Consider the following 21,460-nt stretch of genomic DNA (forward strand, 5'->3'; position numbering starts at 1 on the left):
GTAGGATTGTATCAGTCATTGGACTGATATATACATTTTTTTCTTCAAAAAGAGTGCACTCTAACTAAGCCTGTCGCAATATGCAATAATTCCATTTATCGCGCGATATATAAAAATGAAGGTGGTAATTTTTCCGCTACGATTTATCGCCTCGGCAGACGTGCTGTTAAAAGTTCGGATTCCTCGTTACCAATTGCGCAATATGCATCTTCGTTCCAGGTCCGGCAAAAACTAGCGCCGGAGGCAATTGTTCCCATTATATCCTTTTGTTCAACGTATACCGGCCGCGTCAGTCCTCCGGAGTGACTGTGGACCATCTATGGCGCGCCGGTGTTGTTGACGTGTGAGCGCTCCCGTCAGGAGTGACATTTCACGCTGGGCGGCTGTTTTTCGGCAAAACGCCGGATATTTACAACAAAGTCCGCCAAAACATTGTTACCGACTTGGCTGCTACGAACAACCTCGCTTTGACAACGAATGGCTGCTTCAAACTCGTCCTGTTTATGAAAGTCGATTGTCATATGCTGGTGTTGTGTAGTCATGAGCAGACGTGACTTCAGTGGCGCTTGCTAACTTTTTTAATGCGCGCACACGCTAGATATCATGAAATGGCAAACTAGATGTGCTATTTCCCATGCCATTGGCTACGTGAGCCCAGAGTGATTATGGGACACGTAGTCCATATTCTACATCGATGAATTCTAAACTGTCATGACTGAATGGAAGTTAAGAAGGCCAAATCAATCCATACCAGTGACTATAGATAATGTTGCAAATATTGTTAATTCAGTACATGACACAGATGGATTCGGACCACAAATAGGATGTCTTGCTCATGTAGTAAACCTAGCTGCTAAGAGAGCTGTGGCAATCAACAGTGTGCCCTGCCTCACTTTACAAACAGTAAAGATTCTCAGAACTTTTATGCAAAATTTTTTCAGATCAGTAAGAAGTAAGCGCATAAATATTATGCACTAAAATGCATGTTTATTTGATGGCAATTTAATTTTTGCTCGTTAGCAAAAACAACAACAACAACAAAAAAAACGAAACAAAAAATATAATTGTTACTTTTTTACAGAGCATTAAATGTATTGAATCGGATCAAAAATCGTGTCCCCCGTATCAAAAATCGTACCGAACCATGACTTAACTGTATCATTGCCTCTCTATGGAACACCATTGCAGAAGCTATGACGGGGAATGTTTTCATTTGCCTGAATGCTTAAGTTATTAAGTGCAAATTTTTTTTTTTTTAATTTAAATACATTTTATTTATTCTGTGTTTCTGTGCGGTATCAATATTGTTGTTTTTTACTTAAGAGGCATGGTCTATTGTTTTTAGTTGTGATTTCTTAAAAAGTATTTTTGGATTTAAGAGTAAATATTTATCGCGTTTAAATGGGTGTACTTGAACTATTAATATATACTGTATTCTCACTGTGTTATTGTAAATTGGTTAAAAAAAAAAATTGGAGGGGCGCAATAATATCGCATATCGTAATAATTTATGAGAATAATTATCGCACACTAAAATTTGTTATCGCGACAGGCCTAACTCTAACGAACATTTGGAAAAAAAAAACTATTGCAATAGTAAAAACTTGAGACATTGTATTAGTTGCCATTGCAACTAATATTCGACGATTTTGACTTTGACAAACACTTGGCTGAGACCCAACACGACTTTTTTTTTCATGTTGTTAATTTTATAGTGTGTAAAATAATAGTTCATTGTGTGTTTAATTGTTAAAAATTGTTTTTATATTGTTCATTAAAAATCTATAAAAAGCATTCCAATTGCCTAAACCTGATGTTTGATGTGGTTATCGTATCCAAACAAAATAAAGCGAACCTAGATTGCAGCCCCTATCGGTATAAGGGTATAGATAGGAGCTAAACTTGTCAATGTCTTCACTAGATTTTCTATTCATTTTGCAACTCATTTGAAAAACATAAGTGTGACTTTTGAAGGAAAACACAAAATTGTCTGGGTGACCCCTAACTTTTGAACGGTAGTGTATATTTTAATTGAATGAACTTTTTTCTGATTGAATAATAAAGACACAAGTCTACCTCCATACAGTGGGGCAAATAAGTAATTAGTCAACCACTAATTGTACAAGTTCTCCCATTTGAAAATATTAGAGAGGCCTGTAATTGTCAACATATTTAAACCTCAACCATGAGAGACAGAATGTGTGTGTGTGTGTGTGGGGGGGGGGGGGGGGGGGGGGGTTTAAACATTTATTTGCAAATCATGGTGGAAAATAAGTATTTGATCAATACCAAAAGTTCATCCCAATATTTTGTTATGTACCCTTTGTTGGCAATAACGGAGGCTAAATGTTTTCTGTAACTCTTCACAAGCTTTTCACACACTGTTGCTGGTATTTTGGCCAATTCCACCTATCAGATCTCCTCTAGAGCAGTGATGTTTTGGGGCTGTCGTTGGGCAACACAGACTTTCAACTCCCTCTTCACCCAGTGGCGTCAAAATGATAACAAGAACGGTGAGCAAAAATCCCAGAACCACACGGGAGGACCTAGTGCAGGGGTGTCCAAACTTTTTGCAAAGGGGGCCAGATTTGGTGTGGTAACAATGTGGGGGGCCGACCTTGGCTGACGACCTTTTCGGAGAACAATATATTTAAGCAAATTTAAGCAAGCCATTACGTGTGTCACATTTGCGTCATTTTTTTTTTTAAATTAATAATTTCAACAATCTCGCAACTAGCCTTGTGGCGTGCTCTTTGAACTCTCGGGCTCTTGCAAAATACTGCTGCTGTGAAATTAAACTAACTTCAAGTTGCTTCCATTTCTCGCTGCGTATCTTCCCTGTAATCTTGTCGTACATGTCAGCGTGTCTGGTTTGGTAATATCGCCTCACATTGAACTCTTTAAAAACAGCAACTGTCGCTTTGCAAATGAGGCAGACAAAGTTGTTGCGTACTTTATTGAAGAAATACTGTAGTCCAATTTCCACCTATCCTTGAAGCGTCGGCTGTCACAGTCAACTTTTTTTTGTTGATTGTTGCCATTTTAGAAAATTGGGAGTAAAGGGTCACACGGGGTAATGTTGCTTAGAGTGCTGCTAGCTTTTAGTGGGTAAATGAGGAGCAGCATTTAGTGTGTAAGCTACTTCATATGCTGCCAGTACTGCTGACCAATTTATTAAGTCTGTGTGCGGGCCAGATGTTATTGATTTTATGACAGAGGCTGGGGGCCGGATGAAATTTGACCACGGGCCGCATTTGGCCCCCGGGCTGGACTTTGGACATGCCTGACCTAGTGAATTACCTACAGAGAGCTGGGACCACAGTAACAAAGGCTATTATCAGTAACATAATGCGCTGCCAGAGACTCAAATCCTGCACTGCCAGACGTGTCCCCCTGCTGACGAAAGTACACGTCCAGGCCCGTCTGCGGTTCGCTAGAGAGCATTTGGATGATCCAGAAGAGGACTGGGAGAATGTGTTATGGTCAGATGAAACCAAAATAGAACTTTTTGGTAGAAACACCGGTTCTTCTGTTTGGAGGAGAAAGAATACTGAATTGCACCATACCCACTGTGAAGCATGGGGGTGGAAACATCATGCTTTGGGGCTGTTTTTCTCCAAAGGGATCCGGACGACTGATCTGTGTAAAGGAAAGAATGAATGGGGCCATGTATCAAGAGATTTTGAGTGAAAATCTCCTTCCATAAGCAAGGGCATTGAAGATGAGACGTTGCTGGGTCTTTCAGCATGACAATGATCCCAAACACACAGCCAGGGCAACAAAGGAGTGGCTTCGTAAGAAGCATTTCAAGGTCCTGGAGTGGCCTAGCCGGTCTCCAGATCCTAACCCCATAGAAAATCTGTGGAGGGAGTTGAAAGTCCCTGTTGCCCAACGACAGCCCCAAAACATCACTGCTCTAGAGGAGATCTGCATGGAGGAATGGGCCAAAATACCAGCAACAGTGTGTGAAAAGCTTGTGAAGAGTTACAAAAAACGTTTGGCCTCCGTTATTGTCAACAAAGGGTACATAACAAAGTATTGAGATGAACTTTTGGTATTGACCAAATATTTATTTTCCACAATGATTTGCAAATAAATTCTTTAAAAATCAAACATTGCGATTTTCTGTTTTTTTTCCACATTCTGTCTCTCATGGTTGAGGTTTACCCATGTGGACAATTACTGGCCTCCCCAATATTTTCAAGTGGGAGAACTTGCACATTTAATGGTTGACTAAATATTTATTTGCCCCACTGTACGTATGTCGAGGTTGCGCAGCACACGCACGCACAAATGTATGAACGAGCGCACACCGCCCTTAATTTTATTTAGCGTGCAATAAATTGATTTATTGCGTATCGTGACAGGCTTATTCTTAACTCGAAAATGACAAGAGCATGTGAGGTGGAAGTAAGGATACTGAAAATGATGCCCCCGAAGCAGGCTGATATGGCCATCCTGGGGTAACCCTGTCGAGCGAGGGTGATGTCTGAAAAACAGTCTAATTTGACAAAAAGGGAATCTGAATATTAAAAGCATGGTTCATGATTTTGATCCTCGTAGCCGAGGCGTATAATATATCAGAAAAGTGAGTACACCCCTCGCATTTCTGCAGATATTTAAGTTGACTGTGTGCAGCTTAAATAATGGAGTTAATTTATTTTCCCATCAAAATATAGCCATTAATATCTAAACCCCTGGCAACAAAAGTGAGTACAACTCTCTCGTCGATAAACAACGATGGCACCTGCCTCGACCTTTTGTTTCCTTGTTATGACGTCTCCGCCCCATTCGGCTGTTTCCGGAACACTTTTGGAAATGTTCGTCATTTTCGATCTATTTTCGATAATTGCTCATTAATGTGATTGATTTTTTTATTAACTTTATCAATATTTTTTATCTTGGCACATAACGGTTCTATTGATGTCTCACACCCCCTTTGCGTTTTCATACCCTTTAATAAATAAAATAACCCGGTCAGCTCCCCTGTCGTCCCCGCATCTCAGATTGTCAAATGCTGACGAGAAATAATTGTTTGCTCTTTACGATGTCGCCTTTCTACTCTCATTAGTCTGTTAAGAACAATGTAGACATATTGCGACATCTCCCATGTCCGCGCACGTTGTTTTTGGGCGCTTGAGTAGCACATGATGGACGGACTGACATAATTTGTCAAACCAATCAACACCCAACACGCTCTGACAAGAAAAAAAAAAAATAAAACACTCGGGAAAAAATTGACATGTATATAGTTTCATTGCAAATCAGTATTATGGTGATCATACTAAATATTCTTTTTTTCTGTGCACATATGAGGTAAATATCGCTGCCATGAAGCCTCCATATAGTGACAGTTCTCTGCCCCCTTCACTGCCGTCACGCGACCGCAGCTCAGCTTTTGCTTGCCTCGTAGCTACCCATGTTTTACATTACTGTAAATTTGATAGTATGTCATCATAGGTAGTCACGAGTCTGTTGAGAAAAGTAGTACACTAAACCATGCTCGCTAGATTTGTGTGGTGTTTTTGTCTGTTTGAGCAGCATTTGATAGGCTCCACGTTAACAAATGTGTGACAAAGTCCTTTCCTTTCATTTTTTGATTCGTTCACCGCATAGTCATTACTGGAAAGTCAAGTTAGCAGCAAGCTAGGTCAGGAGCCGGAGGACCGAGTAAGTGAACGGGAAGTGACATAACTCTCGCCCCCTGCCTGCACGCTGGCTGCTTACTGGCCATACGTGGAAGTGAGTGACAGACGCCCTGATTCTGTTTCCGCTCCCTCCCCTGCCCGCGATAAGGCTGGCGTCTGATTGATCGTGTGCGATGTCAGAAGACGCTGCCGCTTGCTCAACGCCCTCCCACGCAGCGAACAAGCACCAACTTCATAGAACGAATCAGTGCAGATGGTGATTAGTTCGGTCTCGTTCACCCAAACCGTTCAAAAAGAACGAATCGTTCGCGACCGATACAACACTAGTGTTACTAGGTCCAGGTGTGCATAGGGAGTGGGTGTGTTCAAATTTGTAGTGCAGCTCTCACACGCTCTCATACTGGTCACTGAAAGTTCCAACATGGCACCACATGGCAAAGAACTCTCTGAGGATCTTAAAAGTCATATTGTTGCGCTACATGAAGATGGCCAAGGCTATAAGCCATGACACCAATTTGATGTAGAGTGCGGCGTATGGTCTGAGGACAAACAGGCTGACCCCCTGCCTCTTCAATCTCTGCAGCAATGTTGACAGTACTCCTGTAACGAGGCACATGACATTTTGGAGGGAAAATGACAAGCAGTACTCAATTTGGACATTTAGGGATGTAGTTTCTAAGGGGTGTACTCACTTTTGTTGCCAGCGGTTTAGATTAGAGATGTCCCGATCCGATACCTGGATCGGATCGGACGCCGATATGGGCAAAAAAATGCGTATCGGTATCAGATCGGCCGACACGGAAAAATTCCGATCCAGACGTCCGATCCAGTTTTTTTTTTTTAAATCCGGTCTGGGTTTTCCAGTGCACCGACTTACATAATCCATTCCAGTTTTTGCTTTGGTTTCCCTAAAATCCGGTCCGCATTTTACGCACACCTTCAACACACTACATTACTGTCTCCCAAATGACTGAGAAGACTCTCGGTAAAAATGTCAGATGAGCCATTATCTCTCCTGAGTAAAGTGGGATTTAGACGCATCGGGCAGACTTTTTTCAAAAAATATAAATTTATATTGTAGGAAAGCCCCATTGTGAGTGTGTGTTTGTTTAATTCTTGCTGCGCTGGCCCTTTAAGAAAGTGAAGCGCACGAGCTACATTCTCTCCTCCCTTGACTGCCGTGTGCACGAGTTACTTCTCTCCTCCTTTCACGGCGTGCAGTTCGTTCTAAAGCTGCCGTTCTGTTTGTTTGCCATCCGAATGTTGTGAGTGAATGAGGGAGGTGGGTATAGTGTAAATACTCTGGCAGATGACTTACCTGTTTATGGTCCATTGCATTGGTTAGGCGCGACGAGCTAACCGCTAGGCGCTAATGCTAATCGTTGGTCCTTTTGGCTACATTGTGAAGGCTAAGAGTTTTGTTGTTGCCAATTCACATATCAATATTGTTGTTTACTTTCCTGCTTAACGTGTATGATCATTATTGTTAATAATTAGTATTGTATTCATTACGAAAGCAGTGTATTACATTTATATTTAATTTTTTTCCTGTTAATTTAGATATACGTTTGTACAGTATATGTTATAGGCTATATATATTATTTTACAAATAATATGAAATCAAATCAAAGGCAGAGTGTAATAGTTAATAGTTTGAGGTTGTTTGTGTTTTGCTTTTTTAAGACAGCTTACAATATTATTAGCATGTTTTACTGTCTGAATATGTCATTTCTGTTTGTTATTTATAATGTTTTGTGTTTATCATTTAATAAACAGGTCAGTTTATTGTTACCAACCATTATGTGTTATTCCAACTCACCTTATTCAGCTGGCAAGTTGTTATCAAGATTACTAAAACCTGTTTCAACATGAGTCTGACAACTAAGTAAGGAGGCTAAATAACTTTAAACTTCAATACATGCTCAGAGAGGCCGGTATCGGTATCGGCCAGTATCGGATCGGAAGTGCAAAACAATATCGGATCGGAAGTGCAAAAACCTGGATTGGGACATCCCTAGTTTAGATATTAATGGCTATATTTTGAGTTATTTTGAGGGGAAAAATACATTAACTCTATTATATAAGCTGCACACAGACTACTTTTCACAGTGTCAAAGTGTCATTTTGTCAGTGTTGTCCCATGAAAAGATAAATATCTGCAGAAATGCGAGGGGTGCACTCACTTTTGTGATACACTGTACGCGTTGAGTGTGCTCACCGCCTATGCTGTTCCCCCAGGCCAAGAGAGTCAAGCCCAGCACAGTGTTACTGAGACTGAGCACCACTCCCAGCATGTGCAGAATACTGACCACTTCGGATGCAGCAGCACTGATCAGCACCGCGCTCACCACGAATCCTAAAAGAGCAAAAATCTGCCATTCGAACAGAACAATAGATTTGTTTTAGTGGTGCAAAAAAAGCCCGACACATCTTTACACACACTTACAGGGTGATATTTAGGTGGACACTCGTTCGTGGTGCTGCAGAACACGATAGAACACAGGAAGAGTCCCAGCAGAAGAGTCAGCAACCACAAAGGAAACTGGCCCTCGATTAAATAATTTGCAACTAGACAAAGCAAGAATCCTTATTGTTGAGATAAAAATAAAAACATGTCTACATTGGCATCAGACGAGATGAAAATGCGTCATTTATCCACTTACACATTCCCGACTGGAGAGTGAGGACGCACACGAGTGGCGCGGTGACCAAATGAAGACAGTTGAGCGGTCGTCTCCAGTTCTTGTCTTCTTTGTCCAGATCTACAACGGGAATGCACAGCAGCAGCATGACCTCCACGGGGGTCTGAGAGGCCGACGCCGCCCTTTAATAACGCGTTCACACCGTTCGCACTTTGTTGGAGCGTGTCTTTGGCGCACCTTCAATACTTTGACGACTCGCCATTTCCAGTTTTTTCTCCTCCACTTCCTGTTGTCCACCGGATTGATAGAGTTCAGAAAAATCTGCCAGGTGGACTCGTTGTACTGCAGGAGCGGCCTGTACTCTGACTCTAAAACACACAAGATATGGACAAATACACAACTGACAACAAAGTAAAATGCTATTTAAACATCTCGAGTCTTATCCCATAGCAAAAATTTGCTACTCATCTGTTGCTTAAAGAGCATACGACACGAGAAAAAAAGTCTTCAATGGCATTATTATGTGAATTACAATCATATTTTGAGACGATTCGACTATATACAACAATTTAGCAAAGCACAGATGACGAGAAATTAGCCTTTTAATCTGCCAGTTAGCCACACCTACCATTATAGGGCTTTAGCGTCCCCAACAGGTGGATGACGTCAGCGGTAGACTGGTCTCATCGATTTTACTATTCAGCCCATTGAGGGGGAATTATTCAGAACCAGGAAAACGCGACGAAGAAAGCCGCCAAATGTCATTGTTTCAGTCTCTCTACTCCAATATTTTAACAGGATATTCTTTTTATCCAAGTATTTTTCCCCAATAGCAATATAAATAGCTTGAGAAGGACCAGTCAGCCCGTCGAAGGAGAACTATTCAGAACGAGGAAAACGCGACGAAGAGAGCAGCAAAATGTCATTGTTTCTGTCTCTTTACTTCAATATTTTTACAGGATATTCTTTTTATCCAAGTATTTTTCCCCAATAGCTATATAAATGGCTTGAGAAGGACCAGTCAGCCCGTCGAGGGGGAACTATTCACAATGAGGAAAACGCGACGAAGAGAGCAGCAAAATGTCATTGTTTCTGTCTCTTTACTTCAATATTTTTACAGGATATTCTTTTTATCCAAGTATTTTCCCTAATTGCTAAATAAATGGCATGTTCATGACAAATAACAGTCTTGTGCTGAATGGAATATGAAATAATAAAAATGCATTTATTCAGGACGACATGGCAAAATTACTCCATAATGGTAAAAAATGTCGACTTCACCTTTACTGTCGCACCTCCCGAACAATATTTTATGACACCTAAATCGGACATATGTCATTTCCCTTCCCCGGCTTCGGAGAATGTAAACAAACCAGAAGGCGTGACAGCTAGCCGACATGCTAACCCGAACCGAGTGATGTTTCAAAGTCTTCAAAGCGGAAAATCACACATAACTATCCTGGATTATTTGACATGACGACCCGGTTGTCTAGTGTCGTCGCGGATCGGCAAACCGCCCGGCGGAGAGCAATTTACAGTTCGTTCCCCGGAGGAGGGCGGCTGGAGTTGTTGTGCAGCTAACGGGCTGCTGCAAATGACCATTAGGACAGCTTTTTACATGCCTATCAATGATCAAACATAAGTAGTCCTTCATTTAAAGGAAGTTTGTAGTGTTTACTTTGTAATCGCTGTATTCGTATTTGACATAATACAAAACAAGATGTTTACTCACTTCCTCGTAAGTCCAATGGTCCCACAGTAAATATCCACGGTGAATGGGAACCTTTTGAAACTCCAAAAAGGCGCATACGCCTCTCCCTCACACAGAATGATTTTTCTGCAGCCGTTTGGCTGGCGTGATGCGAAAAATAAACGTATTAATCCGCAAAATCAGCTGAATCATTCGTCCCCATACACAACAGTACGCTGTATAGTGAAGAGGACGTCTTCTACTGTACACGTCACAGCGCCCTCCTCCTCAATGCAAGACCGAAGCCGGAAGTCACTCATTTTCCTGGCGCGGGATTCAAAAAACTAAATAAATATAGCGATCGCTTCCACACACATCCAAGCGGTCCATATCATTCAGGAGCATAAAATACCGCGTGTATCATGAAATAAACAAGCTTTTTCGTGTCACAGGCACTTTAATCTCGTCTCGTGAGACGAATTTGATCATCTCAAATTTATCTCATTCTCTGCTTATTTGTTTCTGAGTTTGTCCTCCTAAGGGTACCCTTAGAAGCAAGTGATGAGTCAAATTGAGCAAAGACATCATTGAGACAAAGGAGGTTGATTGGAGAAAGCCAGGTTTGAGCAATATTTGAGAAGAGAAATTCTCTTAATTAAAAATGGAGTTAGACTCGTACAGCACCATTCGGGCACTCAAAGCACTTTGACACTATAATCCTCATCTACCTGCTGGTGACGTAACAACCTCGGGTTCAGTGTCTTGCTCAAGAATACTTAGATGAATTCATCCGGACAGAGAGTTGAACTCACAAACTCTGGGTTGGGGAACGACTTCTCTACCACTGAGCCACACACGGGCTCAGATGCACTGTGCTCGATGTGACGTGGCACATAAATGGAAAGCAACTTTAGAAACAGCGTGTAGCAGCGATGAAGAAAATTTATTATATTTTTGTTCATGTAATTTATATTTCTTTCATATTCCAAAGAAACCCTTCCAAATCGCAGACATGTTGCCTGTGCGCCAGTACAGTGGTACCTCTACATACGATCGCTTCGACACACAAACTTTTCGACATCCGACGTAAAATTTGACTCGCCATTTGTTTCTACATCCGACGACATGCTCGAAATACGACGACAATGGCAGCACCGCAGACGAATGCACGGCGGATTTTCTTGTGTGACAAATCAACACTGGTTTCAGAAAAGGTTGGTACAGGTGGTGAAACAAGGAAAACGTTGACGCTTACCTTCTAAATGAAGATGCAAATGACAGAAAAATATGAGCGTAAGGTGGGCATCCGTGAAATGGCTCAACAATACATCTCCACGGTCCTCCTCCGACCATCGCTCGCCAGTCTTTATAAGTTAAGCTGACAATTCTTATTGTGGTAACATCTCCAGAGAAATCGCCAACTTCGCCACGTTTTTATCATTTATTTCACAACTTAGTCAAAACAAAAACACCTTCTGTCTGCCGCAATTGACGGTGTTCTCAAGAAAACATTCAAAGTGAAAGTGAAACTCAAGCTCACCGGTCTGTCTCTGGCACGTCAGCCCCGCGGTGCGTTCAGGGTCAGCAAAAAACGTCCGCCACATTAGAACCCGATTTGTTACATTGTTACAGGAATTATTATTATTATTATTATTATTATTCCGATTTTGATTTATAATTTATTTGTTTTGCTATGTGTAATTGCCATTTGTAATAGTACCAGCAGTATTTTTTAAGGATTTAGTGAAGGTTTTTGGGCTGTGGAACAAATTAATGGAATTATAATGTATTCCTATGGGAAAATCCTGCTCGACATACGACCATTTCGACTTACAAACAAGGTCCTGGAACGGATTAACTTCGTATGTAGAGGTACCACTGTAGATTGTAATATGCTGGTGTTGTGCAGTAATGAGCAGAAGTGACTTCTGTGGCCAGAGGCAGAGAACACTCAAACGGTGCAGTGCGCACACTAGATATCATCAAATAGCAATCTAGATGTCCTATGTTAGATCCCATGCCAACTGTCGCGCGCACACACTAGATATCATCAAATAGCAACCTAGATGTGCTATATTAGATCCCATGCCATTAGCTGCGTGAGCCCAGAGCAACGCGTAGTCCATAGACTACATTGATTAAATAGAAACCGCCATGACTGAATGGAGGTTAAGCAGGCCAAATCAACCCATAACAGTGACTATAGATAATGCTGCAAATACTGTTAATTCAGTACATGTTACAGATGGACTCGGACCACAAATAGGATGTTTAAATATAGCTGCTAATACAGTAAAATCTAGTAAAAATAAGTAGTAAAAATACAGTAAAAATTGTTTTCAGCACTTGTATACAAAATTTTTCTTCAGGTCAGTAAGAAGTAAGCACATAAATATTATGCACTAAGATGCTTGTTTATATGAAGGCACTGTTATTTTTGCTTGTTAGCAAAAAAAAAAAAAAAAAACTCAATAATAATAATATTAACAGTTGTATTTTCTGTTTCAGAGCATTAAATGTATTGAAAATCGTTTGTCTGGTACACCAGACTCACCGCTGTTCCAGCTATTGAGTCTGGCCACCATTCAAGCGGATACAATTTCCAGGGCAGAGCAAGCCACAGCAAACAGACAGCGGGGTGGACCAATCAGCGACGGGCAGACGTGACGTTGGTAATATCACGAGGGACGGACGAGGGACTTGCGCGCGGAAGTAAACATACGAAGAGAGCGGAGTTTATTCAACATGGCTAGCGCGAGACAGACTGTTGTCAATGACTCGTGTCGATGTGTTTTTGGTCATTTAAAACTGATTTTACCGTGGATTGGAACATATTCTCGCCTCTACCGTTGACCATCTGTGTTGTGGAGATGACTTTCGACGCGCAAGAGTGACGTTGCTCTTTAAGAACACGTCACGCAAATAAAGGAATCTGATTTGTCGATTGATTTTGTACCTGCTCGAAAAGGCCGTTAATGGGATGGTTCCCAGACTATTTTCTCTCAGTGTTTGAAAAATACAGGGAGAATAGTCTGGCAGAGCCAGGCAAGAAAATCGTACCGAACCGTGACTTAAGTGTATCGTTGCATCCGTTATACGCACACACACACACACCCACATACACATATAGTCTGTTTTGGGACCAAAATTATTTAATATTTATATCAATGATATATATAGTGTATCTCAGTTATTGAAATTTATACTTTTTGCAGATGACACAAACATATTCTATAGTAGTGAAAACCAAAATGAATTGGTAACTACCGTAAATGAGGAATTAAGTAAATTAAAGAGGTGGATGGATATAAATAAATTATCATTTAACTTAAATAAGACAAAGGTAATGATATTTAGTAACCTAAAATGTAATGCAGAACTACAAATAAAGATTGATGGGGTCCCAATCGGGAATGAATTCAAATTTCTAGGAGTTATTGTAGATAGTAAATTATCATGGAAACCCCACATCAGACACATCAAAACCAAGATCTCCAAAAGCCTGTCACTAATAAACAAAGTGAAATCATACCTTGATGACAGTGCACTCCGCACTTTGTACTGTTCTCTAGTGCTCCCATATTTCACATATTGTATTGAAGTGTGGGGAAACACTTACAAATCTGCCATCAACTCATTAGTCACATTTCAGAAACGTGAGGTACGAATCATACATAAGGTTGGATTTCTCGATCACACCCACCGTTTATTTGCTCTCTCAAAACTATTAAAAATCAAAGATCTTGTAAACTATCATACAGTTATAATGCTATTTAAAGCAAAAAATGAATTACTGCCCCAAAATTTACAAAACCTATTTAAAGTGCCTGTGACACGAAAAAGCATGTTTATTTCGTAATACACGCGGTATTTTATGCTCCTGAATGAAATGGACCGCTTGGATGTGTGTGGAAGCGATCGCTATATTTATTTAGTTTTTTGAATCCCGCGCCAGGAAAATGAGTGACTTCCGGCTTCGGTCTTGCATTGAGGAGGAGGGCGCTGTGACGTGTACGGTAGAAGACGTCCTCTTCATTATACAGCTTACTGTTGTGTATGAGGACGAAGGATTCAGCTGATTTTGCGGATGAATACGTTTATTTTTCGCATCACGCCAGCCAAACGGCTGCAGAAAAATATTTTTGTATGAGGGAGAGGCGTATGCGCCTTTTTGGAGTTTCAAAAGGTTCCCATTCACCGTGGATATTTACTGTGGGACCATTGGACTTACGAGGAAGTGAGTAAACATCTTGTTTTGTATTATGTCAAATACGAATACAGCGATTACAAAGTAAACACTACAAACTTCCTTTAAATGAAGGACTACTTACGTTTGATCATTGATAGGCATGTAAAAAGCTCTCCTAATGCATTAGCAGCAGCATGTTAGCTGCGTTAGCTCCAGCCACCCTCCTCCGGGGAACGAACTGTAAATTGCTCTCCGCCGGGTGGTTTGCCGATCCGCAACGACAATAGACAACCGGGTCGTCATGTCAAATAATCCAGGATAGCTATGTGTGATTTTCCACTTTGAAGACTTTGAAACATCACTCGGTTCGGGTTAGCATGTCGGCTAGCTGTCATGCCTTCTGGTTCATTTACATTCTCCGAAGCCGGGGAAGGGAAATATGTCCGATTTAGGTGTCATAAAATATCGTTCGGGAGGTGCGACAGTAAAGGTGAAGTCGACAGTTTTGACCATTATGGAGTAATTTTGCCAGTAAATGCATTTTTATGATTTCATATTCCATTTAGCACAAGACTGTTATTTGTCATGACCATGCCATTTATTTAGCAATTGGGGAAAATACTTGGATAAAAAGAATATCCTGTAAAAATATTGAAGTAAAGAGACAGAAACAATGACATTTTGCAGCTCTCTTCGTCGCGTTTTCCTCGTTGTGAATAGTTCCCCCTCGACGGGCTGACTGGTCCTTCTCAAGCCATTTATATAGCTATTGGGGAAAAATACTTGGATAAAAAGAATATCCTGTAAAAATATTGTAGGAGAGAGACTGAAACACTGACATTTTGTGGCTCTCTTCGTCGCGTTTTCCTCGTTCTGAATAATTCCCCCTCAATGGGCTGAATAGTAAAACCGATGAGCATAGTCTACCGCTGACGTCATCCACCTGTTGGGGACGCTAAAGCCCAATAATGGTAGGCGTGGCTAACCAGCAGATTAAAAGACTAATTTCTCGTCATCTGTGCTTTGCTAAATTGTTGTATATAGTCGAATCGTCTCAAAATATGATTCTAATTCACATAATAATGCCATTTAAGACTTTTTTTCTCGTGTCATATGCTCTTTAAGGTTCGTGATAATATCCATAGTCTGCGAGGCTCTGGAGATTTTATGTTGCCAAGGTTTCGAACCACTTGCAAACGTTTTCGTGTGTCTGTATGTGGAGTGAAACTCTGGAACGATTTAGACAATCATTTCAAGCAGTGTCAGAATATCCAAAAATTTAAATCGCTGTATAAAAATATGGTCTGGTCACAATATAATGACATTTGCTTACAATGTGTGTTGCTGTTTATGTCAGTTGGTGTAAATATTGAAATTTTTTGTGAATGAGCCAACATTAGTTGGTTGTCTGTTGGTTTAGTTGTTTTTGTGTTTTTCCTTTTTCTTCTTTTTCATTGTGTGGACAGGAGTATCCCACGAGTAAGGATGCTGGACAATGAGATCAGGGGTGGGACAAAATAAGTTTTTTCTTCTTCCCACTCCCTTTCGAGTGCAATTATTTTTGTTGAATTATATTGTATGTTTTTTGTTTCTTTTGTGTGTGCATGCTCGAAATAAAAAAAAAGTTTCATATACATCAGGGGTCGCGTTAACCGGATATTTTCCGTCGTTGACCGGTATTTTAAAACGGTGACGGAAAAAACTGAAGTCCGTCCGTCATTTTGACAGGTTGCAATTCACACCCCAGACCACAGGGTGGCGAGTGAGCATATTAATTAGCTATTGTCTCTCTTAATGCATGACGTCGTTGGCTCTTCTGTCAGAATATTGTAGCGTCACCGGGGTCTGGCGGCGGCACCGTGATTGACACATCAACGCGAGGTTCTTATTGGTGCACCCGGTGTGCCAGCATCCTTGTCATCCAATTGATGGACAAGATTGCCGCCTGTGTATAGACCACAATCACATGATGTCACAACTCCGCCCCCCTGACTGGAGCCGCCATATTGTGTGTCAGCTCGTCATGTTTACTCATTACCGCTACGTACATGCCTCCTATTACGGCGTGTTTTTCTGCTCGTTAACATTAATAATCAAAATGGTGAAGGCGTGTGTGGCGGTTGGTTGCAGTAACAGAGAAGATAGACTGAGAGACTTGAAGTTCTACCGTATTCTGAGAGACCCGAAGATGAGAGCGAGATGGACTGCTGTAATTCGACAAGAAATCTGGGAACCAAACGATCACTACAGACTATGTAGTAGTCATTTTATATCTGGTAAGATGCATTTAATATATATTTCGAAGATTTTGGGCTGACAACCACAATTAAGATCATTGTGTGACGTTGGTGATTGGGGTCTATATCGTTGCCTCTTTTTCTTTGGGGGCGGAGTTGTTGGCGGTAAGCAGAGTAAAAAGGGAGAAAAATACCACGACTTCCGTGTCTAATTTTTCGCCGCCAAGCAAGCGTCACAATATTAATTAAAAATGAATGAAAACTAAATACTATTGAATATGTCATCATTATCCAGGGGTGCACATAATTTTTTTGCCCAGGTTCTCAGAGGAGGACCTGGAGATGTGACTTGGTCCTCATTGAGCTTGAGAGCCGACCCGCCTGATGCGATAAATTTATGACAAGCTTTACTTAGAGCCAATTAACTTTAATTAATTATATTAACAATTAATGCTTGATTAACATCAACTGGCACAACAAAATTGCCATTACTTTGAAGTGAAATGTAAAGAAATAAGAAGCACCAATTCAAAATAAAGGGCATTATGCTGCTCCCACATTAACTCCAAGCCTTTTTAAAAGTGGGATATCCTCCTCATAAGACCTCATTGAACGTGCATGTTTAGCTTTGTAAAATGCGAGCAAAAACATGTTTGTCAGTGCATGTCGCTGTTCATTACCTTTATTCCGCCACTTGTCCATAGGGTGAGTGGGGTCCTGTTTGACATCGATAGTTTGTTTAATTGCCACATGCTCTGTTTTTTTTTCGTGCTTTTCAAAGTTTGGATGGCTGAAATTCTTTGACCCTACATAAAATGCGCTGCTCTTATCGGTGACATTGGGATTCTCACGGCACATTTTGTACCGCATTTCCGTGCGAGCATCATTTGCTTCTAGCCATGGTACCTCCTGTAGCCACTTTTCAGCAAAAGTCCTTTTTTTCGGTAGCTCCGGTGACGTCTCTGTCGTCTGTCTGTCTTTTGACGGGGGTGGGGGAACACGGAAGTAATTTAGTGATGGCCAAATGAAGCCTCATGAAGCAATGAAGCTTTGCAGCCAATTGGTTTGCACATGTAGCAAAGCTTCATGGTGCTTCATTTACCCTATGGCGCCATCAAGTGGTCTAGAAGCCCAAGAGGTCAACATTGTTAAGAATTCAATGGCTATTTGCTTAAGACAAAGATATGAATGTGCTTGTGTAAGTAATTTAGTATGTGAACAAAATACAACAAGTGCTAAGGGTAATTTGTTATTCATTTTTATTTAGAAATAATAGCTTTCCCACAGTGGCTGGCTTTAAACAGTTTCTTTTTTTTTTTTGGAAAATATTTCACCAGCTAGGCGGCACGGTGGCTGAGTGGTTAGCACGTCTGCCTCACAGTTCTAAGATCATGGGTTCAATCCCGGGCTTCGGCCTTCCTGTGTGGAGTTTGCATGTTCTCCCCGTGCCTGCGTGGGTTTCCTCCGGGAACTCCGGTTTCCTCCCACATCCCAAAAACATGCATGGTAGGCTGATTGAACACTCTAAATTGTCCGTAGGTATGAGTGTGTGCGTGCGTGAATGGTTGTATGTCTCCTTGTGCCCCGCAATTGGCTGGCAACCAGTTTAGGGTGTCCCCTGCCTACTGCCCCGAGTTAGCTGGGATAGGCTCCAGCACCTCTGCGACCCTCGTGAGGAAAAGCGGCATGGAAAATGAATGAATGAATGAATGAATTTCACCAGCTTTAGAAAATATTCTTTCACAAGGCACAGATGAAGCTGGGGTGCAGAGAAAGTGCCAGTTTATATAAATTTGGGTTGGTATTCTTTTGTGCCTCCCAGTACACTAATGGATTGTTCATTCTGTTGATGTTTGGTTCAGATAAGTACACACACACACTCACATTTATATTAAAGTAGTTTTTCTCCCTTACCTTTTTGAAAGCATTCAAATCAAAATGTTCCCATACAGGGGAGGATCGCTCTTTTCGCGCAGGTTCCATCGCAAGCAAAGGACAAGGCTCGAAAAAAGATTGCACTGGTTGCACTGTTGCGCACAGATGTAACAAGTACAAGAGCCCGAAATCCACAAAATGTGAGATAACAGGCGATCGCCATTGCGTTTTGCAACCAATTTATACCGTAGTCTGTCCTGTTTTTGCAATGTGCGCCAAACGTTGGATCACTTCCGAAGCACTCACGAGATTCAGCCGGCCGCCGGCGAGGCTTCCCGCGTCATCATTTCCGGGTTTTGCCGAAATGAAGCGCGCCTCGCTACAAGCTTCGTGGAAACCCCCCTCCCATTACTCGACACAAGCTTCGGAACCTCGGCTCATTTCGTCCCATAACTAAAGTAATTACTCAGTGTGGCCTGCCTCTTCAAAATTTTGAGAAGAATTTTCTCGTGTCCGCCGCAAATAGAGTGGTCAGCCATCGGTACGCAAAAGCGTATGGAAGCCGTTGAGGGCCAGCGCATTTGTCTACGTCCAGTCCGCATGCGCGCATGCGGACCACTTATGTGCACCCCTGTCATTATCATTAAAAAATTTAAGTGACGGGTAAAAATAGATTATGACCGGATTTTTATGACCCTGTCAGTCAAAATGACAGACAACGAAAATGTCTAGCGCAACCTCTGATATACATATAATTTTTTTTTTTTTTTTTTTGCAAACAGAGTGGTATCGGAATGGTATCGGTATCGGCCGATACTGCACAGCCAGGTATCTGTATCGGTATCGGGCCCAAAAAATGGTATCGGTGCAACACTACTTTTAAGAGCTACAAGTCTTTCTATCCGTGGATCCCTTCAATCAATTCAGCTTTTCCATGTAGACAAAAGCCTATTGTCAGTATTTATTCACATGCTCGCATGCTCTTTTGCTTCAAATAAATACTGGTAAAACTGCTTAGTTGCGTTTGTTTGCTTTGGAATCCACTATCAGCATTTTACGCACCGTTACACAGAGGGAAGTGGCCTCTTAAGCCCTCTTAGTCATAGTCTTATCAGACGGTTCATTTTTTTTAATGTTTTCGGTCTGACACCGGTTTTTAACAAATTTCTGGGTACAGAATCCCAAACAAATCTCAGTTTTTCTCTATCACTTCAAGTGTTTGAACAATAGGTTTCTAGTTTTCTAAAAACTTTATCATTATTCATTCTGTGAATAATGGAAACCTACTTGTCCTTGTTTTACTAAACCGCGGACTATCACAGCAGCATTCTCCTCGTATCTCGTTAAGAGCACTTTTTTGGTTTAAATCGTACCTGGAACATAGGACCTTCTCGGTAATAATTGGAGAATTTTCCTCCTCACAAACCTTGTGGGGTGCCACAAGGCTGTATTTTAGGGCCTGATCTGTTTGCACTTTATCTGCTACTTCTAGGATCAATTATAAAAAACATAATACAGTGATCCCTCGCTACTTCGTGCTTCGAATTTCACGCCCTCAGTCTATCGCGGATGATTTTTTCAGGAAAAAAAAATATATATATATACATATATATATATATTAGGGCTGTCAAAATTTACGCGTTAACGAGCGGTAATTAATTTTTTTAATTAATCCCGTTAAAATATTTGACGCAATTAACGTACAAATGCCCCGCTCAAACATATTAGAAGGACAGCAAAGTGAAAAATGTACTTGTTGTGTTTTTCGGAGTTTTGACGCCCTCTGCTGGCGCTTGGGTGCGACTGATTTTATAGGTTTCAGCATCCATCAGCATTGTGTAAGTAATTATTGACATTAACAATGGCGGGCTACTAGTTTATTTTTTGATTGAAAATTTTACAAATTGTATTAAAACGAAAACAAGAAGAGGGGTTTTAATATAAAACTTCTATAACTTGTACTAGTTATTATCTTTTATTTATTTACTATAAATATTTATATATTTATATAATTTATTATTTTTATTTATCTTTTAAGACCTACAAGTCTTTCTACCTATGGATCGCTTTAACAGAATGTTAATAATGGTAATGCCATCTTGTTGACTTATTGTTACAATAAACAAATACAGTACTTATGTACTGTATGTTCAATGTATATATCCATCTCGGTCTTATCTTTCCATTCCAACAATAATTTACAGAAAAATATGGCATATTTTAGAGATGGTTTGAATTGCGATTAATTACGATTAATTAATTTTTCAGCTGTGATTAATTCGAATAAAACTTTTAATTGTTTGACAGCCCTAGAATATATATATATATATTAGGGGTGTCAAACGATTAAAATTAATATATTATTATATTATATATTAATATTATATATTAATATATTAATATGCCATATTTTTCTGTAAATTATTGTTGGAATGGAAAGATAAGACACAAGAGGGATATATACATTCAACATACTGTACATAAGTACTAGAGGTGTGCAAAATTTCCGATTCTTAGATTATTCGCGATTCGGCCGTGGAAGATCCGAGAACGAATTACAAACATCCAATTTCCGATTATTGAAATATGCCAAGTAAAGCGGAAGTACAACACACTCAGCGTGCTGCGCGGTCTTCGGGACGCAATTAGGGACGGAGCAAGAGTAGCTAAACATCATGCTTCTCATTACCCGGCCCCTCGGGTAATGCCAATGCTCAACTCACGGCTCTAGCTCAACTCATGCCACGAGATAAAGAAAACACAACAACATACGTGACTGCTGCCGAAAAGATGCTACAAAGTACATCCACATTATGTTACGGTAGATATCATTTATATAGGCCTAGATGCAATATAGATTCGGTAGTGTTAGCAGCACATCTACAAAAAGCTAGATGCGGACTTAGTAAACGGCCGTCATCTTATAGCAGTACACTTCCCTGCAAGGGTGTTGTAGCGAACCTTCTAAGTGAACCTAATTAACTTTTTATCCAAAATACTCCTAAATCGGTAAAATATTGACTTGAATCTATCTTTAAAATAGTTTTAAAACTTTCACATGTCGAAAGTAGACAAAAGAGAAATTATGGAATAACGGGAGCAATTTTAACAACTTTAACGGTTGATTCACAACATTAAATTAATTGAAAGTAGTTTAAAGCTGCTGATACAGAATGGGG

At 40.6% G+C, this 21,460-nt stretch overlaps 1 protein-coding gene across 3 annotated transcripts in view; it reads right to left on the minus strand.

The window, feature by feature from the left end:
• Window positions 1-21,460, minus strand: part of LOC130913237 (mitochondrial sodium/calcium exchanger protein-like) — a 55,187-nt gene that overhangs the window by 12,133 nt on the left and 21,594 nt on the right. The window contains exons 9-13 of one of the 3 annotated variants that reach the window (XM_057831689.1): window positions 8,528-8,658; window positions 8,312-8,453; window positions 8,095-8,216; window positions 7,867-8,020; window positions 4,421-4,501 (exon numbers count right to left, since the gene is read on the minus strand). In XM_057831689.1, the coding sequence (XP_057687672.1) occupies window positions 4,421-4,501; window positions 7,867-8,020; window positions 8,095-8,216; window positions 8,312-8,453; window positions 8,528-8,658 (630 nt within the window). Of the gene's footprint in view, window positions 1-4,420; window positions 4,502-7,831; window positions 8,021-8,094; window positions 8,217-8,311; window positions 8,454-8,527; window positions 8,659-21,460 lie in introns of all 3 variants that reach the window. The other 2 variants (XM_057831690.1, XM_057831691.1) reach the window with 2 other exon arrangements.

Source organism: Corythoichthys intestinalis, chromosome 3, assembly GCF_030265065.1.
Source record: "Corythoichthys intestinalis isolate RoL2023-P3 chromosome 3, ASM3026506v1, whole genome shotgun sequence".
In the NCBI taxonomy this organism is placed as follows: domain Eukaryota; kingdom Metazoa; phylum Chordata; class Actinopteri; order Syngnathiformes; family Syngnathidae; genus Corythoichthys; species Corythoichthys intestinalis.